The 23,267-nt window shown below is 39.2% G+C and overlaps 1 protein-coding gene across 5 annotated transcripts in view; it reads right to left on the reverse strand.

Annotated features, from left to right (window-relative positions):
* Window positions 1-23,267, reverse strand: part of cenpk (centromere protein K) — a 43,185-nt gene extending 19,918 nt beyond the window's left edge. The window contains exons 1-4 of one of the 5 annotated variants that reach the window (XM_069929232.1): window positions 23,062-23,267; window positions 19,923-19,981; window positions 19,200-19,226; window positions 18,677-18,814 (exon numbers count right to left, since the gene is read on the reverse strand). In XM_069929232.1, coding sequence (XP_069785333.1) covers window positions 18,677-18,814; window positions 19,200-19,226; window positions 19,923-19,970 — 213 coding nt within the window. In that variant the 5' untranslated portion in view covers window positions 19,971-19,981; window positions 23,062-23,267. Of the gene's footprint in view, window positions 1-18,676; window positions 18,815-19,199; window positions 19,227-19,922; window positions 19,982-20,636; window positions 20,724-23,061 lie in introns of those variants that run through there. The other 4 variants (XM_069929233.1, XM_069929234.1, XM_069929236.1 and 1 more) reach the window with 4 other exon arrangements.

The following is a 23,267-nucleotide window of genomic DNA, read 5'->3' on the forward strand; positions in this document are numbered from 1 at the left end:
ATCCCTCCAAGAATGTATAGATGGAGATTAAACCCCATGCTACTTAAAAGGCAGGATTTTATTGAATTTATTGAAAAACAATTAAAAATGTATTTTGAAATAAATACGGAATCAGTGAAAGATAAGTTTATACTATGGGATGCAATGAAAGCGTTCATTAGAGGGCAAATAATAAGTAACCAAGATGAAGAAGGACTATATCAGGAAACAGAGCAGTTGGAAAGGGAAATAGTAAATACAGAAAAAGAATTAGCAATGAAGGAAGATACAATTAAAAGAAGAGAATTGGCAGATTAAAAAATAAAATATGAAACATTACAAACATATAAGGTGGAGAAGAATATAATGAAGACAAAACAGAAATATTATGAACTAGGTGAAAAAACGCACAAAATCCTAGCATGGCAGCTTAAGACAGAGCAAGCTAAGAAAATGGAATTGGCATCAAGAAAAAAGACAAACAAATTACATATAATCCAAAAGAAATTAAGGAAAACTTTAGAGAATTCTATGAACAATTATACCGAACTGAAAACGAAGGGAAAGAAGGGAAAATAGATGAATTTTTAACTAAAATTGAACTACCAAAATTACAATTAGAGGAACAAAATAAATTAACAGAGCCATTTGGAATAGTAGAAATACAAGAGATAATAAAAAAAATTACCAAATAATAAGACACCAGGAGAGGATGGATTCCCAATAAAATTCTATAAAACATTTAAAGATTTATTAATTCCGCCCCTCCTGGAAGTAATCAACCAGATTGATAAAACACAAAGCTTACCAGATTCATGTAAAACAGCAATAATTACAGTAATACTAAAGCAAGGGAAAGATCCACTCACACCAGCGTCATATAGACCAATATCTTTACTTAACACAGATTATAAGATAATAGCTAAACTATTAGCAAACAGATTAGCAGAGTATGTACCGAAAATGGTACCGAAAATGGTAAATCTAGACCAAACTGGATTTATCAAAATAAGACGCACAACAGACAATATTTGTAAATTTATTAACTTAATTCATGCAGTAGAAGGGAATAAAGCGCCAACAGTAGCAGTTGCTTTAGACGCAGAGAAGGTCTTTGACAGAGTAGAATGGAATTATTTGTTCAAAGTATTGCAAAAATTCAGTTTACCGGAGAAGTATATTAATTGGATTAAAGCATTATATAAGGGACCATTAGCGAAAGTGACAGTAAATGGACATGTATCAAAGCTATTTAACTTAAGCAGGTCAACACGGTAGGGATGCCCACTATCACCTTTATTGTTCGCGTTAGCTATAGAACCACTAGCAGAATTGATAAGAACAGAAAATAATATAAAAGGGATAAAAATAAAAGACAAGGAATATAAAATCAGTTTATTTGTGGATGATGTTATAGTATACTTAACAGAACCAGAACTATCAATAAAAGAATTATATAAGAAATTGAAGGAATATGGAGAAGTGTCGGGTTACAAGATCAACGTAAATAAAAGTGAAGCAATGCCTATGAATAATGCGGATTTCTCAAAATTTAAGAAGGAATCACCATTTAGATGGCAAATGCAAGCAATAAGATACCTAGGTGTACAAATAAACAAAAATCTCGGCCAACTATATAAACTCAATTATTATCCACAAATGAAAAAATTACAGGACCATTTAGAGCATTGGAAAGATTTACCACTAACACTAATAGGAAGGATAAACTGTATTAAAATGAACATTTTTCGGGAGGAGTCACGTGATGGAGTAGTGGCCGGACGGTGAACTCCAGCCCTCTCCAGAAAAGTCGGGAAAAACAAGAGAAAATACAAAGGCACAGAAATACAAGTTAAAGAAAAGTGAGTATAAAGGTGGAAAGAAGATGGAGACAAAAGGAGAAAAATCAAAATCAACGGAAAGAAGAGAGGAAGAGAAGACAACGGAGGAAAAAGGTGAAGGCCTTACCTGTCCGAAGAGGCCCGCTGTGGAGAGAGGGCCCCACTACCTCAGGTCGGTAGAAAGAGAACTACAACAATGGCTCACAGAGCCGAGTAAAAGTGCGCAACCGCGCATGCGCGACTCCTCGCGCATGCGCGATGCGCATGCAAAAAAACACACCGACGGGAGGGGGGACCAGCTGGGGAGTCGATCTCCACAGCCGGCAACGACAGCTGCAGAACACCTGCAGCAAGAAGAGACCACAGAAGACAATGGAAACAAGAAAGAAGAGGAGGAAAGGGCAGCAAAGAAACAACAGATGGTCAACCCAGAGGAAGAAGAAGAGGAAGAGTACAGTGAAATAGATAAAGGGAAAGGCAAGGTAAAGGATATACTTGCTCTTGTTAGAGGATACATGGAGTCATTTAAAGAATGGCAAACACAGGAATTCAATGATTTAAGAAGAAGAATAAACAACACAGAAGAGAAAATAAATAAAATGGATATGACCTTAACAGAAATGGGGAAAAAAATGGACAAGATGGAAGAACGGGCAATAGCAGCAGAAATGGAGGTAGAAGACTTAAAAAAGAAATTGGAGGAATCTAATAAAAAAACTAAAGAGACACAAGAATTACTAGCCCAAAAAATAGATATAATGGAAAATTATAACAGAAGAAATAACATAAAGATAGTGGGCCTTAAGGAAGATGAAGAAGGCAAGAATATGAGGGAGTTTATAAAAGAATGGATCCCTAAGGCCCTAGGATGTCCAGAACTACAGCAAGAAATGGAAATAGAAAGGGCACATAGAGCATTGGCCCCTAAACCACAACCACAACAAAAACCAAGATCTATTGTAGTAAAATTCCTAAGATATACTACAAGAGAAAAGGTACTGGAGAAGACAATGGAAAAAGTAAGAGAGGGCAACAAACCACTGGAGTATAAAGGGCAAAAAATCTTCATTTATCCAGATATAAGCTTTGAACTCCTAAAGAAGAGAAAAGAGTTCAATACAGCAAAAGCGATTTTATGGAAGAAAGGATATAAATTTACACTGAAGCATCCTGCGGTATTGAAAATATTTATTCCAGGACAACAAAACAGACTATTCTCGGATCCAGAAGAAGCACGAAAATTTGCAGAACAATTACAAAAATAGACTGAGGGATGAAGACGGGTAATGAGAGCAAAAATGATCACGATTGATATGTATGTGGGTAAAGACAAAAATAAACTGAGGGATGAAGAAGGGTAAGGAGGGTAAAAATGACCACGATTGATATGTATGCGGGTAAAGAGGTATAAGAGTGAATAGAGACAATGGGCATATGTGAAAGTATCTGTAATTAGAGGAAAACATAGAGAGTATAGACAAGAATTAATAAGAGAAGGTAATGGAATAGAGAGAATAAGGAGGGAATTAAAAGAGTGACCTTTGTGACATATAAAAAGCGAAATCTTTTCTGGGGGGGGCTGGGTGGGGGAAAAGAGCGGTCACTGCAAAATCAGTTGACGCTTGCGAGTGGATTCGCAAATCCAAATGGAGAGGGGAGATGTGGTTGTCCGACAAGGGATAAAGGGCAACTCAGGAGGGGAAGGGGAGATTGGGGATAAAGAACATAGAAATAGGAGAATAAGGAAAATGTTGGATGTTGTAGGAATGTTGTCTGGTAAAGAGTTGAAAATAAGAAAACAGAAATGGAAAAGGAGGAAAGGTAATGATGGAAAAACGGAAAGAGAAGATAAACAAAATATAAAATGGCTACGCTGAACTATATGACTCTAAATATTAATGGAATACATAACCAAATTAAAAGGAAGAAACTACTAAATTTACTGAAAAAGGAAAAAATAGATATAGCATTTGTCCAAGAAACACACTTAACTGAATTGGAGCACAAGAAATTAAAGAGAGATTGGGTAGGACATGTAACAGCAGCATCGTATAATTCAAAAGCAAGAGGAGTGGCTATATTAAACAGCAAAAATGTGCCATTTAAAATAGAAGAGGAAATAATAGATCCAGCAGGGAGATATGTTATGATAAAATGTCAGATATATTCAGAGCTTTGGAATCTACTTAATATATATTCACCTAACGAAGAAGATCAAAAGTTTATGCAAGATATCTTTTTGAAGGTAGCTAATACGCAAGGGAACATACTAATAGGAGGGGATTTCAATCTGAATTTGGATCCAAATATGGATAAAACGGGGAAAAAAATTAACAGGAAGAACAAAGTAACCAAATTTATAATTAACTTAATGCAAGAAATGAAACTTGTGGACATATGGAGGAAACAAAACCCAAAAGAAAAGGAATACTCATACTACTCGACTAGACATAAAACATACTCAAGGATAGACCTATTCCTGTTATCAGCCCACATTCAAGGGAGAGTTAGGAAAACGGAATATAAAGCTAGACTATTATCGGACCACTCACCCCTGTTATTGGCAATAGAGCTAGAGGACATCCCTCCAAGAATGTATAGATGGAGATTAAACCCCATGCTACTTAAAAGACAGGATTTTAGAGAATTTATTGAAAAACAATTAAAAATGTACTTTGAAGTAAATACGGAATCAGTGGAAGATAAGTTTATACTATGGGACGCAATGAAAGCATTCATTAGAGGGCAAATAATAAGTTATGCAACCAAGATGAAGAAGGACTATAACCAGGAAACAGAGCAGTTGGAAAGGGAAATAATAAACATAGAAAAAAAATTAGCAATAAAGGAAGATACAACCAAAAGAAGAGAATTGGCGGATAAAAAAATAAAATATGAAACATTACAAACATATAAGGTGGAGAAGAATATAATGAAGACAAAACAGAAATATTATGAACTAGGTGAAAAAACACACAAAATCTTAGCATGGCAGCTTAAGACAGAGCAAACTAAGAAAATGGTATTGGCAACAAGGAAAAAAGACAAACAAATTACATATAATCCAAAAGAAATTAAGGAAAACTTTAGAGAATTCTATGAACAATTATACCGAACCGAAAACGAAGGGAAAGAAGGGAAAATAGATGAATTTTTGACTAAAATTGAACTACCAAAACTACAAATAGAGGAACAAAATAAATTAACAGAACCATTTGGAACAGTAGAAATACAAGAGATAATAAAAAATTTACCAAATAATAAGACACCAGGAGAGGATGGACTCCCAATAGAATTCTACAAAACATTTAAAGACCTAATAATACCGCCCCTCCTGGATGTAATCAACCAGATTGATGAGACACAAAACTTACCAGATTCATGTAAAACAGCAATAATTACAGTAATACCAAAACAAGGGAAAGATCCACTCTCACCAGCGTCATATAGACCAATATCTCTGCTAAACACAGATTATAAGATAATAGCTAAACTATTAGCGAACAGATTAGCAGAACAGGTACCGAAAATGGTAAATTTAGACCAAACTGGATTTATCAAAAAAAGACGCACAACAGACAATATTTGTAAATTTATTAACTTAATTCATGCAGTAGAAGGAAATAAAGCACCGGCAGTAGCAGTTGCTTTAGACGCAGAGAAGGCCTTCGACAGAGTAGAATGGAATTACTTGTTCAAAGTATTGCAAAAATTCAGTTTACCGGAGAAGTATATTAATTGGATTAAAGCATTATATAAGGGACCGTTAGCGAAAGTGACAGTAAATGGACATGTATCAAAGCAATTTAACTTAAGCAGGTCAACGCGGCAGGGATGCCCACTATCACCATTATTGTTTGCGCTAGCTATAGAACCACTAGCAGAATCGATAAGAAGAGATAATAATATAAAAGGAATAAAAATAAAAGACGGGGAATATAAAATCAGTCTGTTTGCGGATGATGTGATAGTGTACTTAACAGAACCAGAACTATCAATAAAAGAACTATATAAGAAATTGAAGGAATATGGAGAAGTGTCGGGATACAAGATAAACGTAAATAAAAGTGAAGCAATGCCTATGAATAACGCGGATTTCTCAAAATTTAAGGAGGAATCCCCATTCAGATGGCAAACGCAGGCAATAAGATACCTAGGTGTGCAAATAAACAAAAATCTAGGCCAATTATATAAACTCAATTACAATCCACTAATGAAAAAATTACAGGACGATTTAGAGCATTGGAAAGAGCTACCACTAACACTGATAGGAAGGATAAACTGTATTAAAATGAACATTTTTCCAAGGATACTATACTTATTTCAGGCATTGCCAATACAACTGACAGAAAAATTCTTCAAAGAGTTAAAGAAAATAATAAGGAGATTTTTATGGAGAGGGGGGAAACCGAGGATAGCACTAGATAAATTAACAGAATGGTATAAACAAGGAGGCTTACAATTGCCAAACTTCAAAAATTATTATAGAGCCGCACAATTAAGGTACCTATCAGATTTTTATCAAACAAGGGAAAAACCAGACTGGACGAGACTAGAATTAGATAAAATAGGGGAAAAGATACCTGAACACATATTATATAAATGGGACGAAAAATTGGTACAACATAGAACTTCTCCAGTATTACACCATCTCCTCAATATATGGAAGAAGATTCATGTAGAAAGAAATAAAATAAATTACCAAATACCAAAACTAATATTGACGCAAAATAAGCTACTCCCTTTTACAATAGACAACCTTGCCTTTAGAAAATGGGAAAAAAAAGGGATTAAAAGAATAGAAAATTGTTTTTCAGGAAGTAGATTCTTATCCTTTGAACAAATGAGAGATAAGTACAATATAACTGGAGATACAGCGCTGGCATATTACCAACTGAGATCCTACTTGAAAGATAAATTAGGAAACAACTTGAGTTTACCAGAGGGAAGTAACCTTGAATATGTGATTACAGATACAATGTTAATCAAAAGATTTATAAAAAATATGTAAACTGCAAGAAAAGGAGAATGAGGAAACAAATGGTAAAACTAAACAAAAAATGGGAACAAGATTTAAATATAAAGATAAAAAAAGAAACATGGGAGAAGTTATGCTCTGGAACGATGAGAAATACAATAAATACGAGGCTGCGTATGATACAATATAATTGGTTACACAGACTAAACATTACACTGCAAAAGTTAAATAAATGGGACCCAACAGTATCTGATAGATGTTTTCGATGTAAAAAAGAAAGGGGAACAACAATTCATGCAATCTGGACATGTGAGAGAGTAGAAAAATTTTGGGATGATCTCAATCAGATATTAAATAAAATAACAGAAAACAATATACCAAAGAATCCAGAGATCTTTCTCCTAAGTAACATAAAAAATAAAGAATTTGGAATTGACTTGGAAGATGCACAAAAAAGATTTGTCAAGATAGCCCTAGCCGTAGCAAAAAAATGTATTATGTCAACCTGGAAATTGGAAGATAATTTGAAAATACAACAATGGTATATAGAAATGAATAAATGTATTCCATTAGAAAAAATAACATATAGTTTAAGAAATAATATTGAAATATTCGAACAAGTATGGGAGCCTTACATTAAATACAATAGCGAAAACCTACCGGGAACAAACATTACCTAAGTTGATGGAAGGAGAAGAAAAGAAAAGAATGGACTCAGTAGAATTTCTGGTGTATTTCTGTTGAATGACAACATTGTCTAACTGAATTAATGCAACCTAGATTGTATACCTAAAATGGATGAGAGGGGGGGGGGTGGGGGGGTGGCTTGGGAGGAGGGAGGGGGGAGGGAGAAAAAGTCACTGTAAATGTGTGGAAAAGAAAAAGTGTATATCATGGCTATTGTGATTTATGGTGTGAAAAATAAAAAATTTAAAAAAAAAAAATGAACATTTTTCCAAGGATATTATACCTATTTCAGGCATTGCCAGTACACTTGACAGAGAAATTCTTCAAGGAGTTAAAGAAAATAATAAGGAAATTTTTATGGAAAGGGGGGAAACCGAGGATAGCACTAAATAAATTAACAGAATGGTATAAACAAGGAGGCTTACAACTGCCAAACTTTAAAAATTATTATAGAGCCACACAATTAAGGTACCTATCAGATTTTTATCAAACGAGGGAAAAGCCAGATTGGACCAGATTAGAATTAGATAAAATAGGGGAAAAGATACCTGAACACATATTATATAAATGGGATGAAAAATTGGTACAACATAGAAGTTCTCCAGTATTACATCATCTACTCAATATTTGGAAGAAGATTCATGTAGAAAGAAATAAAACAAATTATTAATTACCAAAACTAATATTGACGCAAAACAAGTTACTCCCTTTTACAATAGATAACCTTTCCTTTAGAGAATGGGAAAAAAAAGGGATTAAAAGAATAGAAAATTGTTTTTCAGGAAATAGATTATTATCCCTTTGAACAAATGAAAGATAAATACAATATAACTCAAAATACAGCGCTGGCATATTACCAATTGAGATCCTACTTGAAGGATAAATTAGGAAGCAGTTTGAGGTTACCAGAGGGAAGTAACTTTGAATATGTGATTACAGATACAATGAAAATCAAAAGATTTATAACAAATATGTATATTAAACTGCAAGAAAAGGAGAATGAGGAAACAAATGGTAAAACTAAACAAAAATGGGAACAAGATTTAAATATAAAGATAAAAAAGGAAACATGGGAGAAGTTATGTTCTGGAACGATGAGAAATACAATAAATACGAGGTTACGTATGATACAATATAACTGGATACACAGGCTATACATTACACCTCAAAAGTTAAATAAATGGGACCCAACAGTATCTGATAGATGTTTTTGATGTAAAAAAGAAATGGGAACAACAATTCATGCAATCTGGACATGTGAGAAAGTAGAAAAATTTTGGGAAGATCTAAACCAAATATTAAATAAAATTACAGAAAACAATATACCAAAGAGTCCAGAGATCTTCCTCCTAAGTAACATAAAAAACAAAGAATTTGGAATTGATTTGGAGGATGCACAAAAAAGATTTGTTAAGATAGCTCTAGCCGTAGCAAAAAAATGTATTATGTCAACCTGGAAATCGGAAGATAATTTGAAAATACAACAATGGTATATAGAAATGAATAAATGTATTCCATTAGAAAAAATAACATATAGTTTAAGAAATAATATTGAAATATTTGAACAAATATGGAAGCCTTCCATGAAACACAATAGCGAAAACCTTCCGGGGACATTCACTACCTAAATTAACGAAAGGAGAAGGAAATGAAAAGAATTGACTCAGTGGAATTTCTTGTTTATTTTTATTGAATGACAACATTGTTTGACTGGTTTAATGTATCCTAGATTTTGTACTTTAAATGGACGGGAGGGGAGAGGTAGGGAGGGTGGGATGGGAGGGGGGGGGGGGGGAAATGGCACTGTATATATTTGAAAAGGAAAAAGTATGTATCATGGTTAATGTGGTTTATTGTGTGAAAAATAAAAAAATTTTAAAAAAAAACAAAAATTATATCTTATCCCACATAAATGAAATAGACTTAAATCAGATATATGTTTTAGGTGTTATCAAGAGGGGTACCTTTTTACACTCCAATTGGTCATATTCAAAATTGAGACCTTTTTGGGTGGAATTAAGAGTATTTTTAGAACGGGTTGCTAAAGTTAAATTTCCTCAAGATCCGATGTTTTTGTTACTGGGTAATATAGCTGGGTATAGCCAAAATGGAAATTAAATGTTTCAAAAAGAATTCATGAAAATTGCAATAGCAGTTGCAAAAAATGTATAGCAGTGACATGAAAATCTGATTTACATTTAGGAATGGACAGATGGCATGCAGAAATATATAGTTATATACCTCTTGAGAAAATTACATATAATTTAAGAAATAAATATATTTTCTTAAACATTTGGTGCCCATGTTTGCATATTGTAGGTGTTACATTATGAAAAATATCCCCTAAACCTCAAAGAACCTTATCAACTCCTTGGAATTATCATGTGTTTAATATTGTGAAGGCAAAATTTGATGGAATGTGTTAATAATTTCAGTGACCAGGTGTGTTTTTATTTCCTTGTATCTTTTTTTTTCCTCTTTCTTCTTTTGTATTTTGTTGGGAGGGAGGGGTTGGAGGCCTATATAATGTATTACTGATCTGAGATGTATGTGGGATATTTTCTGTATCTAGATATTAATGCATGTATGATATTTAAATAAAATATTTTTAAAAAAACCGCCATAAATTAATCTTTTATTCTTTCTTTTTTAAAAAAAAATGGAATATTAAAGGAATTTCAAAACTGGGTGAGTTACGATAATAGCTGATTGATGTCCTTCGATCCATTAATAATGATATTTTGGGGGGGGGGGCGTGGCCTGCTGGCGAAGGAATAAGTGTAATTCCAACTTTCCCCAGTTGGACTAACAAATACCCGAATTAAAGAATTTTAAAAAGTCTTGAAAATTCGTTCTGAAGTTGTCTGAATGTTAAAAGAACACAATGGCTGCTAATACAAAGAAATCGAAAACACAGATTCAGAAGAAACTTCCTTTTAAGAGTGCAGAAGAAATGAGGCCTACTTACCAAGTGGGATCCACGGAATCAATTGGACAGTTACCCAAGCAGCAACGTAATCCAGCTTGCCTAAGTATTACCCCGGCGCCTTCGCAAGATGGCACCGGGTTTCCAATTTTTTCCTCTTATCTTGATCAGCATGCTCGCGAAGTCAAGCACGCTGTAGAGTTGCCAGAGTCTGCAGCGTCGGGCCCAGTGCACGACACCTCTGCAGGTCCCGGCGGCTCGAGGCAGCCCGTCGGAAGATGTGCATGTGTGGGCCCCGGCGCTGCCGGGCATGTGCAGTGCGTCCTGGGTCCGTGATCTTCTTGATAGGGTCTGGGCTGTCAGTGAAGTTGGTCTGCAATGGGCTGATTATGTCAGGACTGGGTCTGTAGGTATGCAGACCAGAAGTGACAAAATCGTCGGTGGAATTAAAAGAACAGCAAGGGAAAGCCTCTCTGCAAACTGAAGCTATGGAAGAAGAATCATTGACTGTCACTGAAGTGAGAAAGGTAGGCCTCAAGGTGACACTAGTGAAACTGAAGTGAGAAAGGTAGGCCTCAAGGAGACACTAGTGAAACTGAAGTGAGAAAGGTAGACCTCAAGGAGACACTAGTGAAACTGAAGTGAGAAAGGTAGGCCTCAAGGAGACACTAGTGAAACTGAAGTGAGAAAGGTAGGCCTCAAGGAGACACTAGTGAAACTACTTTTGATGCTGTTTTTACAATTTTGGAATCCATAGCTCATCTAATGGGTAATATGTCAACACAAATGTCCACTCAGATTGATCATGGATTTATGAACATGACTGAAAAAATGAATAATATTTGTGAGGAAGTCTCTTCTGTTAAGAAAGATATTTCTGTTGTTAAAGCTGATGTCAATAGATGTTTGAATATGGTGGATACAGTTCAAGACAATTTTAAGAAAATGGAAGGTGCCTTTCAAGTCTGTAGAGAACAAGTGGAACGTAATAAAGAAAAAATAGATCAGGTGGAAGATTATTTTGTTAGATGAGAAATTCAGAAGAAGGACATTGAAGAAGATAGACTCTTTGGAAAACCAAAGCTGCTGGAATAATGTCAAAATAGTGGGAATTCCGGAAGGAATTGAGGGTTCGGATCCAATAATTGTTTTAAAAAATGGATCCCTGAAGCATTGGGATTGGAATTTTTTCGATAAAGTTTGGAATTAGATAGGGCACATAGAGCTTTGAAAAGTAAACCATACCCAGGCCAACCTCCACGAGCTGGTTTGATTCATTGTCTACGGTATCAAGGCAGGGAAACTATCTTGTGAGTTGCGGCCCAAAATGCACGTAGATATCAGTCTCCGTTGATGGTATAGGGAAATAAGGTTTTCTTTTATCCGGATTTGTCAAGAAATTATTAAAAGGCGTAAAGAATTTAATTCTGCTTAAGAGGTGCTTTGGAGGAAGGGTTATATATTTTCTTTTAGATACCCTACAGTTTTGAAGATTTTTTATGGGAATTTCCAATCACAGTTTTTTGAGAGGGTTCACGACGCTTTAATTCTTTGCCAGACAGGGCTACTGAAAGGCACTCTTCTTCTAAGAGGAAAACATATGATAAGAAGAATGGGAAGGCAAACATGTCAAAGAGTTTGATTGATATTGATGACCTGGAACAAGCCTTAGGATTGAATTCATTGGGGCTGTGAACTGATTTAGACTTATAATTTTGTAAGTCTGGTTGGGGGGGATGGATATCGCTGAAGCTTTTGGAAGTCATCCGCCACCTGTGGGGAGGACTTTATTTCTTTCCACAACCAGTTAAGCGGGGAATTACTACTTTTGTAGTTTCTACTTATTTCTAAAAACACCTTTTTTTAAATTTTTGTGTATTCTGTTTAAGGGTTGATTAATTTAGGGGCTATTTGGCAAGGGGAGCTTCATTTTATTTTATTAAGGAGAAAGGTTTTTTTGTGGATTGAAGGAATAGAAGAGGGGGTTTAATTCTGATACCAATGTCTAGTTTGAATTTTGCAACATTTAATGTTCAGGGCTTTTAAACCCGATTAAGCGTAAACGTGTATTACCTTAAGATGAAAGTGGACATTGCTTTTTTGCAGGAAACTCATTTAACTGAAAAAGAACATTTAAAATTAAAGAGTGATTGGGTTGGTCATGTAATTTCATCTTCTTTTAACTCGAAAGCACGAGGAGTGGCAATTTTGATTCACAAGAAAATACCATTTGAACTCAAATCTTTGGTGGAAACAGATGGTCGAATTTTAATGATTAATTGTAAATTGTTTGCCGAGTCATGGTCCTTGTTGAATGTTTATGTGACTAATGTTGACAATGAACAATTTGTGTCTGAAGGTTTTTTAAACTCTGAGTCAAGCTAAAGAAAATATTCTGATTGGGGGAGATTTCACTTGTGTATTATTGGATCAATCTCCGAAAACTTTGAAAAAATCAAAAGCAGCGGTCCAATTGGTTTCTTTGATGAAAGATTTAAATTTGAGAGAGGTTTGGAGAAGGTTAAATCCTCTTGAGAAAGATTTTTCATTTTATTCTCTGCATCATGATTCATTTTTAAGGATAAATTTAATTTTGGCATCAGCACATTTGCAATCTCGTTTTAGTCAAGCTGAATATAAGAGTAGAATAATTTCTGACCATTCATTGTTATTTATTTCTTGTGTTGGGCCGGAAGTTACTCAATCAACTTTTCGGTGGAGGTTTAATGCAATGTTATTGAAAAAAAAACGGAATTTGTGAAATTCATTAAGGATCAAATTGCTTCTTTTTTGGATTTCAATAGGAATATAGTTCAGAGTAATTTTACTTTTTAGGATGCTTTGAAGGCATTTTTACGTGGTCAAATTATTAGCTAGGCATCAAAAGAAAAGAAGAAATTTTTGGCAGAGAGTCTGTTATTGGAAAAACAGATAGCTGATTTGGAAAAAGAATTTCAGAGGAATTGTACGGAGGATAATAAGGTAGTTTTAACTAAATTGAAGCTACAATATAATACATTCCAAACATATCAATATGAACGTTTGATTCAAAGATTTAAGCAACGTTATTATGAGTTAGGGGATAGAGCCCCTAAAGTTTTAGCATGGCAATTGAAAACAGAACAAGCATCGAGAACTATTAATGCTGTGAGGAAAGATAATTCAGTTACCTCAGGAAATTAACGACCAATTTTTATCATTTTATCAGAAATTATATACTTCTGAGGGAGTTCAAAATGATGGTTCCATTGAATCTTTACTGTTAGATTTAAACTTGCTAATATTAGGGGAAGATGATGTGAAGAAACTGGACTCTACTTTTACGGATTTAGAAATAAAGGATGTTATTCAACAAATGCCTAACGGGAAGTCTCCAGGAGATGATGGGTTTACTGTTGAATTTATAAAGTTTTTTATGATGATTTGTCTTCTCTATTTATGGATGTCCTACAGCAGGTAATGCAAGAACAAGCTTTACCAGATTTGTGTTTGAGTGCAATAATAATGGTTATATCAAAAAAAGATAGAGACCCTTTGAATGTAACTTCATATCGGCCAATTTCTTTATTAAACGCAGATTATAAAACAGCTAAATTATTGGCAAATAGACTTGCTAAGTATTTACCACAATTGGTACATGCTGATCAGGCTGGTTTCATTAAAAATAGGTATGCCTCTGACAATATTCTTAGAGTGATTTCGCTGATCAACGCTTCACGTCAGCAATCCAACCTACCAATGGTAGTTGCCCTAGATCAGTGCTTCCCAACCTTTTACTTTCCACTTTAAGTATTCCCTATGCCATATATGTTCTGTGATTAATAAGGGATTGCTTAAGGTGGTATGTGGGTGGAAAGAAAAAGTTTGAAAACCACTGCTTTAATTATTCCAAATTGATTTGTTATGTGCAGTTTCATAAGTCCAAAGGAAATGGGCCAATGACAATTTTTCTCAAGCAAATACTTCAGTAACAATTGGGTCTAGAGCAGTGATTCTCAACCTTTCCTTTCTACTCACATACCACCTTAAACAACCCCTTACTAACACTTATGGCATAGGGAATACTTAAAATGGTATGTGAGTAAAATGTAAAAGGTTGGGAACCACTGTCCTAGATGCTGAAAAAGCTTTTGATGGGGTCGAATGGAATTTTTAAATTTAAAGTCTTGGAGAAATATAAGTTTGGACCCTTTTTTATTGGTTGGGTGAAGCCACTATATTATAATTCAGTTGCTAGGGTGGCGACAATGGTCAAACCTCTTCGTTTTTTAAATAATCACGTTCAACTCGTCAAGGTTGTCCCTTGTCGCCAGCTCTATTTGTGTTGTTCATCAAACCATTGGATAAAGCTATTAGGCAGAATGAGAATATTAGAGGTATAAGGATAGCAGAATGATGAATATAAGATTAATCTATTTGCTGATATTGTTTTGATATATTTAACTAATCCAGAAAGATCTTTAATTTACTTGCAAGAGTGTTTGGAACAATATGGTAAATTGTCAGGATATAAAGTGAATTGCGATAAAAGTGAGATATTACCAATTTCCGAGGCAAATTACGATCAGTGTAGACAAATTACTAAACTTCGTTGGACTGATAAAATTAAGTATTTAGGTATAATGATTGATGTAAATGTTCAATCATTGTATAATTTAAATTATGTACTGTTAACGAGAAAGATCAAAGCTGATTTGATTAAGTGGAAGGATCTACCTTTATCATTAATAGGCCGAGTAAATTGTATTAAGATGAGTATTTTTCCGCGAATTCAGTATCTTTTTTAGTCGATTCCTTGTTTATTTCAAAAATTTTTTTTCCCAGGATTTAAATCAAGTAGAACGAGAATTTTTATGGAAGGGAAAATTAGCTAGAGTAGCGATACATAAATTGACTTGGAAATAAGCTTTGGGAGGTTTACAATTACCTCATTTTTAAAGTTATTATGAAGCAGCTCAATTAAGATTTATTAACCCCATGCTGGACATTTCGTACCCCCCAGTTGGGTGAGGGTAGAATTGGCTGGTATTTCTGAACCTTATTCACATCAATTTATATTTAAATGGAATTCTATTTTATTAGAGATATAATATACCAATTTTAAAACATTTGTTAGATATTTGGACTAAAAGGAATTTATTGATAGGTATGAAAGGTAAAATATCAGTTCAAGCTCCAATATATCAAAATAAATTGATTCCTTTTTCATTGAATAATAGATTTTTAAGGTCGTTGCAGGATTGTTTTGAAGAGGGTAATTTTTTATCATTTAATCAACAGAGAGAAGAGAAATTCCAGTGAATTCTTTGTTTGTGTATTATCAAATTAGAGCGTTAATGAAAAATAATTTTGGAAGAGAAATTAAAATTCCTAAGTTAACAAAATTTGAGTTTATGATTTCTCATTCATTAAATAAGGGTTTTATTTTATCCCTTTTACAATAGATAACCTTTCCTTTAGAGAATGGGAGAAAAAAGGGATCAAAAGAATAGAAAATTGCTTTTTGGGAAATAAATTATTATCCTTTGAACAAATGAAGGATAAATATAATATAACTCACGATACAGTGTTGGCATACTACCAACTGAAATCCTACTTGAAGGACAAATTGGGAAGCAGTCTGAGGTTACCAGAGGGAAGTAATTTTGAATATGTGATTACAGATACAATGATAATCAAAAAATTTATAACAAACATTTATATTAAACTACAAGAAAAGGAGAATGAGGAAACAAATGGTAAAACTAAACAAAAATGGGAACAAGATCTAAACAAAGATAAAGATGGAAACATGGGAGAAGTTATGCTCAGGAACTATGAGAAATACATTAAATACGAGGTTACATATGATACAATATAACTGGATACACAGGCTATATATTACACCTCAAAAGTTAAATAAATGGGACCCAACAGTATCTGACAGATGTTTTCGCTGTAAAAAGGAAATGGGAACAATTCATGCAATCTGGACATGTGAGAAAGTGAAAAAACTTTGGGAAGATCTAAACCAGATATTAAATAAAATCACAAAAAGCAATATACCAAAAAACCCAGAGATCTTCCTCCTAAGTAACATAAAAAACAAAGAATTTGGACTTGATTTGGATGGTGCACAAAAAAGATTTGTTAGGATAGCCCTAGCTGTAGCAAAAAAATGTATTATGTCAGCCTGCAAATTAGAAGATAACTTGAGACTACAACAGTGGTATATAGAAATGAATAAATGTATTCCATTAGAAAAAATAACATATAATTTAAGAAATAATATTACAATATTTGAACAAATATGGGAAACATGAAACATAATAGAGAAAACCTACCGGGGACATCTACCACCTAAAATGACAGAAGGAGAAGAGAATGAAAAGAATTGACTCAGTGGAATTTCTTGTTTATTTTTATTGAGTGACAACATTGTTTGACGGGTTTAATGTATCTTAGATTCTGAACTTTAAATGAATGGGAGGGGAGGTAGGGAGGGTGGGAGGGGAGGAGGGTGGGGGGGAGAGAAAAGGACACTGTATATATTTGAAAAGGAAAATGTATGTATCTTGATCAATGTGGTTCATAGTGTGAAAAATTAAAAATTAAAAAAAAAGGGTTTTATTTCTGATATGTATGCATTGTTTCAAGACACTATGGATAAAATAAATTTAGATAAATCTAGGATTAAATGGGAAAATGTTTTAATTTGTGATATTAATCAGGCCGATTGGGAGACGATGTGTTTTGATGGTGTGACTAAATTGCTTAATGTAAGATATAGTATGATCAATTATAATTTTTTGCATCAGTTATATCTAACCCTTGAGAAATTGAAAAAATATGGATTTAGTAATTCAGAGTTGTGTTTTAGAGGGTGGGTGGGTGGGTTAGTTGCAGTTTTCATTTTTATATTACGGACTCTGTTTTGAAAATATTAAATAAAGTTTTTTAAAAATAATGATATTTCTCACGATACCTTATTTTGTTATTTTCAGTTGAGAGCTTATTTAAGAGAGAAATTAGGATCAGAAAGTTTTAAAACATCTCTTAAATTTGGAGCAAATTATAGTCAATGGAATGACTAAAACATTTATTTCAATAGCCTGTTTTGTTGCAAGAACAAATACCTAAAGTAGGTTTGTTTTATTCAAAAGAAAGATGGGAACAAGATCTAGACAAGATAATAGATTGGCAAAACCTATGTAAAGAATTTATGTCTGATAGTATTAATGTAGAATACAGATTACTCCATTATAATTTTGTACAACACACCTCAGAAACTGAGTGGGTGGAGATTGAATTTATCAGATCAATGTTTTAGATGTGGAAAAGAAATTGGAACTTTTTTTCATTCCACATGGTCCTGTTTGAAGGTTAATTTTTTTTTGGGGGGGGCGGTTTCTGTTAGTAAATTCTTGGAACAGCCCATGGATCTGTGCAGATCGCTTGACCCGCACTCCCCGGTACGTTTCGGTGGGAGGAAACCAAAGCTTCTCCCACCACCCTTCACCCAGCCGGGGAAAATCTTTGCAGACACAGGGAGGACTTACAAACTACTCCTCATGGACAGAGCAGAGGTTTGAACCCCTGTCGCTGGGGATGAACCTATGGGGAGCGGGGAGGACACAGCACTCCCGCGGGGTCCAGCTGCCTGGCTCTGCGCCCAGCTCCACCCAGGCTTGGAATGGCCCGTTGGTGGAGGTGACGGTTATTTTATTTAAAATCCCACGGGGTCTGGGGCCCAAGATGGCAGCACCTGGGATCGGCAGCAGCCTCGAGGGGATTGCAGGCTCCGGGCAAGCAGAGGGACCAGCGCAGCGCACCAGAAAATAGGGAGACTGACCCCCTTCCAACTGAAAGGAGAAGCAAAGGAGATGACACACAGGACAGTGACCACGGCGGCGGGCCGGCAAGGAGACTCTGCGGCTGAAAGACCCACAGAGTTGCTGGCGACTCGGGGCTAGGAACCCACGGAGGCTGCAAGCTGCTGGAGACTGCTGTTTGGAGACTGCTGTTAGGGGATTGCTGGAAACGAGCTCGAGACCAGCTGAAGGGGGTACCAGGTATTGTAACTAGGATGCGAGGGCGGGCCGAAGGCGATGAAGGGCTCTCCGATTCGTGTCAGATGTTCGGATCTGGAGCTCGGGCTGTCGATGGTTTGGACTGGACTCTGTGTGGCTGCAGGATCGCCAGACATGAATCCACAGACACTTGTCCATGCTGACTTGGGGACCGCGGGTGGAGAAAGGGTGGGGGGGGTGGGGGGTGGGCCTTTACCTTGCCCAGTTCCTGCCAAGCCTCGTTGCATTCCTGTAAGACCTCCTCCTCAGCCGCAGGCGAGATGGTGGAGTGGATGGCCAGGGGTGGGGGCAACCGGCTCTGGTACAGGGCTGCCCGTTGGGCCAATTCGCAGGCCTGTGGAAGCACAGAGTCACCTCATGGAACTGGGGGTGGTTGTGTCCCAAAGGAAACGCTGGGCACCGCCTGACCCCTGAGGCATTCCCACCACCGTGGTGCTCGCCAGACAGCATCCATCACCATGGAACACTCCTCACCACCTGGCCCCACTCCTCAGCATGGGCACAGCCTTACCAAGGATTGGTAGACCCCCCTCCCTCCCATGGTGTACCCCTCTTTCCTTGGCATTGCCTCTCCCTCCCCCTTCCTCCCTTTGCCACCTCCCTCCCTTCACTCCCTCCCTCTGTGCTACCCTTCCTTCTCCCTTCCACCCTTCCCCCCACGCCGCGGTGAACAGAAAGATGGCACAGGTGGGTTTCAGCGCAGAGAGACATCCTCTCACCTCCTGGAGCAGCTCCTCCTGCGGTACCTGTGTAGAGAAGAGATTGTGGCTCACACACAATGCTCAAATCCACCGGCTCACACAGGTCAGAAACACGTCCTCCCACCAAACTCGCATGGTCCCGGAGAAGCCAGCCCTTCGGGTCTGCCCTGCCATTTTCATCACGAGCTGATCCATCCTCCCACAGCCCCCACTCTCCGGTTTTCTCTCTGAAACCCTCAATGCCCTGAATAATCAAATACCTCTGCCTTAAAATCATCCGACAGGGTTACAGGGACAGGGAGGGGTGTAGGGGACTCGAAAGGGTTACAGAGACAGGGAGGGGTGTAGGGGACTGGAGGGGGTAACAGAGAAGGGGAGGGGTGTAGGGGACTGGAGGGGGTAACAGAGAAGGGGAGGGGTGTAGGGGACTGGAGGGGGTAATAGAGAAGGGGAGGGGTGTAGGGGACTGGAAGGGGTTACAGAGACAGGGATGGGTGCAGGGGACCAGAGGGTGTTACTGAGATAGGGAGGGGTGTAGGGGACCGGAGGGGGGTTACAGAGGCAGGAAGTGGTGTACGGGACCGGAGGGGGTTACAGAGACAGGAAAGGGTGTAGGGGACCAGAGGGGGTTAGAGAGACAGGGAAGGGTATAGGGGACTAGAGGGGGTTACAGAGACAGGAATGGTGTAGGAGATATGCCAACGCCGCGGAGATAACGGGTGAAATATAAAGGACTCTGACCAAGGGGGTCAATTCTCTGCATGACGAAGCCTCTCGTCCTCGTTCCATTCTGCACGTTCCTGAAAAATAAAAACAATCATAGCTGTCAACAGGAGGGTGGGATAGATGAAGGGTGGAGGACAGTAGGGTGGACAGAGGGAAGCTAGGAGGGAGGGTAGAAAGAGGGCAAGAGGGATGATGAGGGAGGGAGGACAGAAGGATGAAGGATGGGAGAGGGTAGATGGAGGGAGAGAGGGAGGGTGGGACAGTGGAGGGTTGGTGGATGGAGAAAGGTTGGGGAGAGAGGGAGGGAGGAAGAGGGTGGAAGGAGGGAGGGTGGATGAAGGGAGGATGGATGGAGGGAATGTGGATGAAGAGGGATAGGAGAGGGTAGATGGAAGGAGGGAGAGAGGGAGGGTGGAAGGAAGGTGAGTGGATGGAGAGAGAAGGATGGAGGAGGAGAGCCCTGAAGCCTTTCTCCCTCCTTCCTCTTTTGTCCCCACCAATCACCCTCTGCAGCTCTCACCAACTCCACGGACCCCACTCTGTGCACTTGCTCCCCCTCTCACCTCTCCCCCTCCCCTCTCACCTCTCCCCCTCCCCCCTTCCCTATCCCCCTCCCCCCTCCCCCTCCCCCTCCCCCCCCTTCCCTATCCCCCTCCTCCCTCCCCCTCCTCCCTCCCTCTCCACTTCCCTTCTTCTTTAGTTTCTTCTCCTTTTCTTTCCTTCCCTCACCCTCTTCACTGATCCTCCTCAGATCAACTTTGGCGCCTTTTCGTCACTTCCCCTCCCTGGCCACCTTCGATAAACCTTATTCCCAATGACACGGTTCCACTTCCGGTCCGGATTGGCGCCCTCCTCAGGACGTCTCTGTTCCTGCCCAACTTTGCAACTCCAGTGGCCGCCAGGACAAAGATCCTGTCTCTGTCCTGTGGTAAATCCACCGAACCGGTCTATTCAACATCTATTGTGATTGTAGTAAAAACACTTAAATCCTGCAGGAACCAGCATTTCGGTGTCAGAGTTTTTACTACAATCCGTCATGGAAGGAAGATCTTTTCCGGTGACTTCACCATCCTCCACAGGGTCGTGAGGTCCAAATTGGTCCAGTTTCCAAACCAGGCAGTTGCACAGGATGTTCTTGGTACATCCTCTGTAGAATGTAGTGAGGAGGGTGGGAGATGGAATGAAGACAGGGGCGGGGGGGGGGGGGGTGGGAGATGGAGTGGTGGGAGACCGAGTTGGGGGGGGGGGTGGGAGATGTAGTAAGGACGGGGTGGGGGGGCGTGGGGGGGGGGGGGGGAGATCGTGTTGTCAAGGATTCCATTTTTATTTTTTAATTGTTCAAATGACAAAATTAAATAGGTTTTGATCTTGACAAAGTGATGACTTTTTTTAAATACCAAACCTCTGCAAACTCCTGAGGAAGTAGAGGCCGCTGACGTGCTTTCTACACGATGCCATTGGTGTTTTGCATCCAAAAAAAGATCCTCAGAGAAAGTGACTCCCAAGACCTTGAATTTGCTCACCCTCTCAACCTCTGTTACCCAATGAGCACTGCATCGTAAACCTCTGGCTTTCCTTGCCTGAAGAGCAAGGGAACTAAGTATTGAGGATCCCTGGACAGAGGGCACCTGGGGAGAACGTTTCACTGATTTGAGTGGGAGCTCTTGAATAGGAAAGAGGCTGTATGAGATCATCAAGAGAGGGATTCCTCAGGGCATCTCCGTCCATCAGGAGTGGGATTCCTCAGGGCTCTGCATCTCCGTCAAGAGAGGAGTTTCCCAGGGCATTTCCATTTGTCAAAAGAATATTTCCCAGGGCATCTCTGTCTGGCAGGAGAGGAGTTCCACAGGGTTCTTCCGTCTGTCAGGGGAGGAGTTCTCCAGGGCTCCTCCGTCCACTGGAGAAGAGTTCCCCTGGGAATCTCTGTCCATCAGAGAGAGGAGTTCTACAGGCCGTCTCCGTCCATCACAGGAGGACTTACCCAGGGTGTCTCAACCGTCAGGAGGGGAGTTCTCCAGGGATTCTCCATCCATTGGGAGAGGAGTTTCCCAGGGCTCTTCCGTCCGTCAGAAGGATTCCCCAGGAAGCATCTCCGACCATCAAGGGAGAAGTTCCCCAGGGTTCCTCCATCCACCAGGAGAGGAGTTCCCCAGGGCTACTCTGCACGTCAAGAGAGGATTTCCGTCCATCAGGAGTTACCAACAGCAACTCCTACAGACAAGAGAGGAGTTACCCAAGACGTCTCCATCCGTCAGGAGAGTAGCTCCCCAGGGCTTCTCTATCATTCAGGAGAGGAGTTCCCCAGGGTGTCTCCATCCCGTCAGGAGAGGAGTTCCCCACAGCGTCTCTGTCCGTCAGGAGGAGTTCCCCAGTGCGCCTCTGTCCGTCAGGGGAGGAGTTCCCCGGGTCATCTCCGTGCGTCAGGTGAGGAGTTCCCCAGGGTGTCTCCGTCCGTCAGGAGAGGAGTTCCTCAGGGCGTATCCGTCTGTCAAGAGAGAAGTTCCCCAGGGTATCTCCGTCCATCTGGAGAGGAGTTCACCAAGTCATCTCCATCCGTCAGGAGAAAGATTCTGCAGGGATCTCTGTCCATCTGGAGTTTCCACAGTGTATCGACCGTCAAGAGAGGAGTTCCCTAGAGCTCTTTCGTCCGTCAGGAGTGGGATTCCTCAGGGCGTCTCCTTCCATCAGGAGAGGAGTTCCCCAGGGGCTCCATCCTTCAGAAGGAGATTCTCAGGGCATCTCCGTCCTTCAGGAGGAGTTCCCCAGGGCGTCTCCGACGTCAGGAGAGTATCTCCCCAGGACTTCTCTGTCCTTCAGGAGAGGAGTTCCACAGGGCGTCTGTCCCAGGAGAGGAGGTACCCAGGGCTCATCTTGTTTGCCTGGAAGAGTTCCCCAGGGCATCTTCTTCTATCAGGAGAGAAGATCCCTAGGAAACCTGTGAGATTCCCTAGGGCTCCTCCATCCAGCAGGCGTGGACACGATCACCAGCTTCACTGACATCTCCTCCGTGCAGGCCGGTCTGGGAGATTAGGCACCTTCCACACGTGGATGAGGGGCTGCCTCACTTTCCCACTCCCTCAGTCTCTGCCCCTGCAGTTGGGGAGGGGCAAGAAGTGCTGACCCCTGCCCAGCATCATCAATGAGAATCTCTCACCCTGCCAGCCGGATCGATGAAATCAGTCACTTATAATGCCAAACTGTGCAGCAGCTTCCTGAGATTTTGCAGGTCCTCCTCAGCGCCTTTCCTGTCTTTGTGGACACAGACGATGCAGGCTTTCTTCACACCGGCCATGTCATATCAGTCAGTCTGTCAGAGAAACCAGCTTGTGAGTGACACTGGGATTTCTCTGCAGTGCCAGC

The sequence above is a fragment of the Narcine bancroftii genome, chromosome 3 (genome assembly GCF_036971445.1).
Source record: "Narcine bancroftii isolate sNarBan1 chromosome 3, sNarBan1.hap1, whole genome shotgun sequence".
Classification (NCBI taxonomy): Eukaryota; Metazoa; Chordata; class Chondrichthyes; order Torpediniformes; family Narcinidae; genus Narcine; species Narcine bancroftii.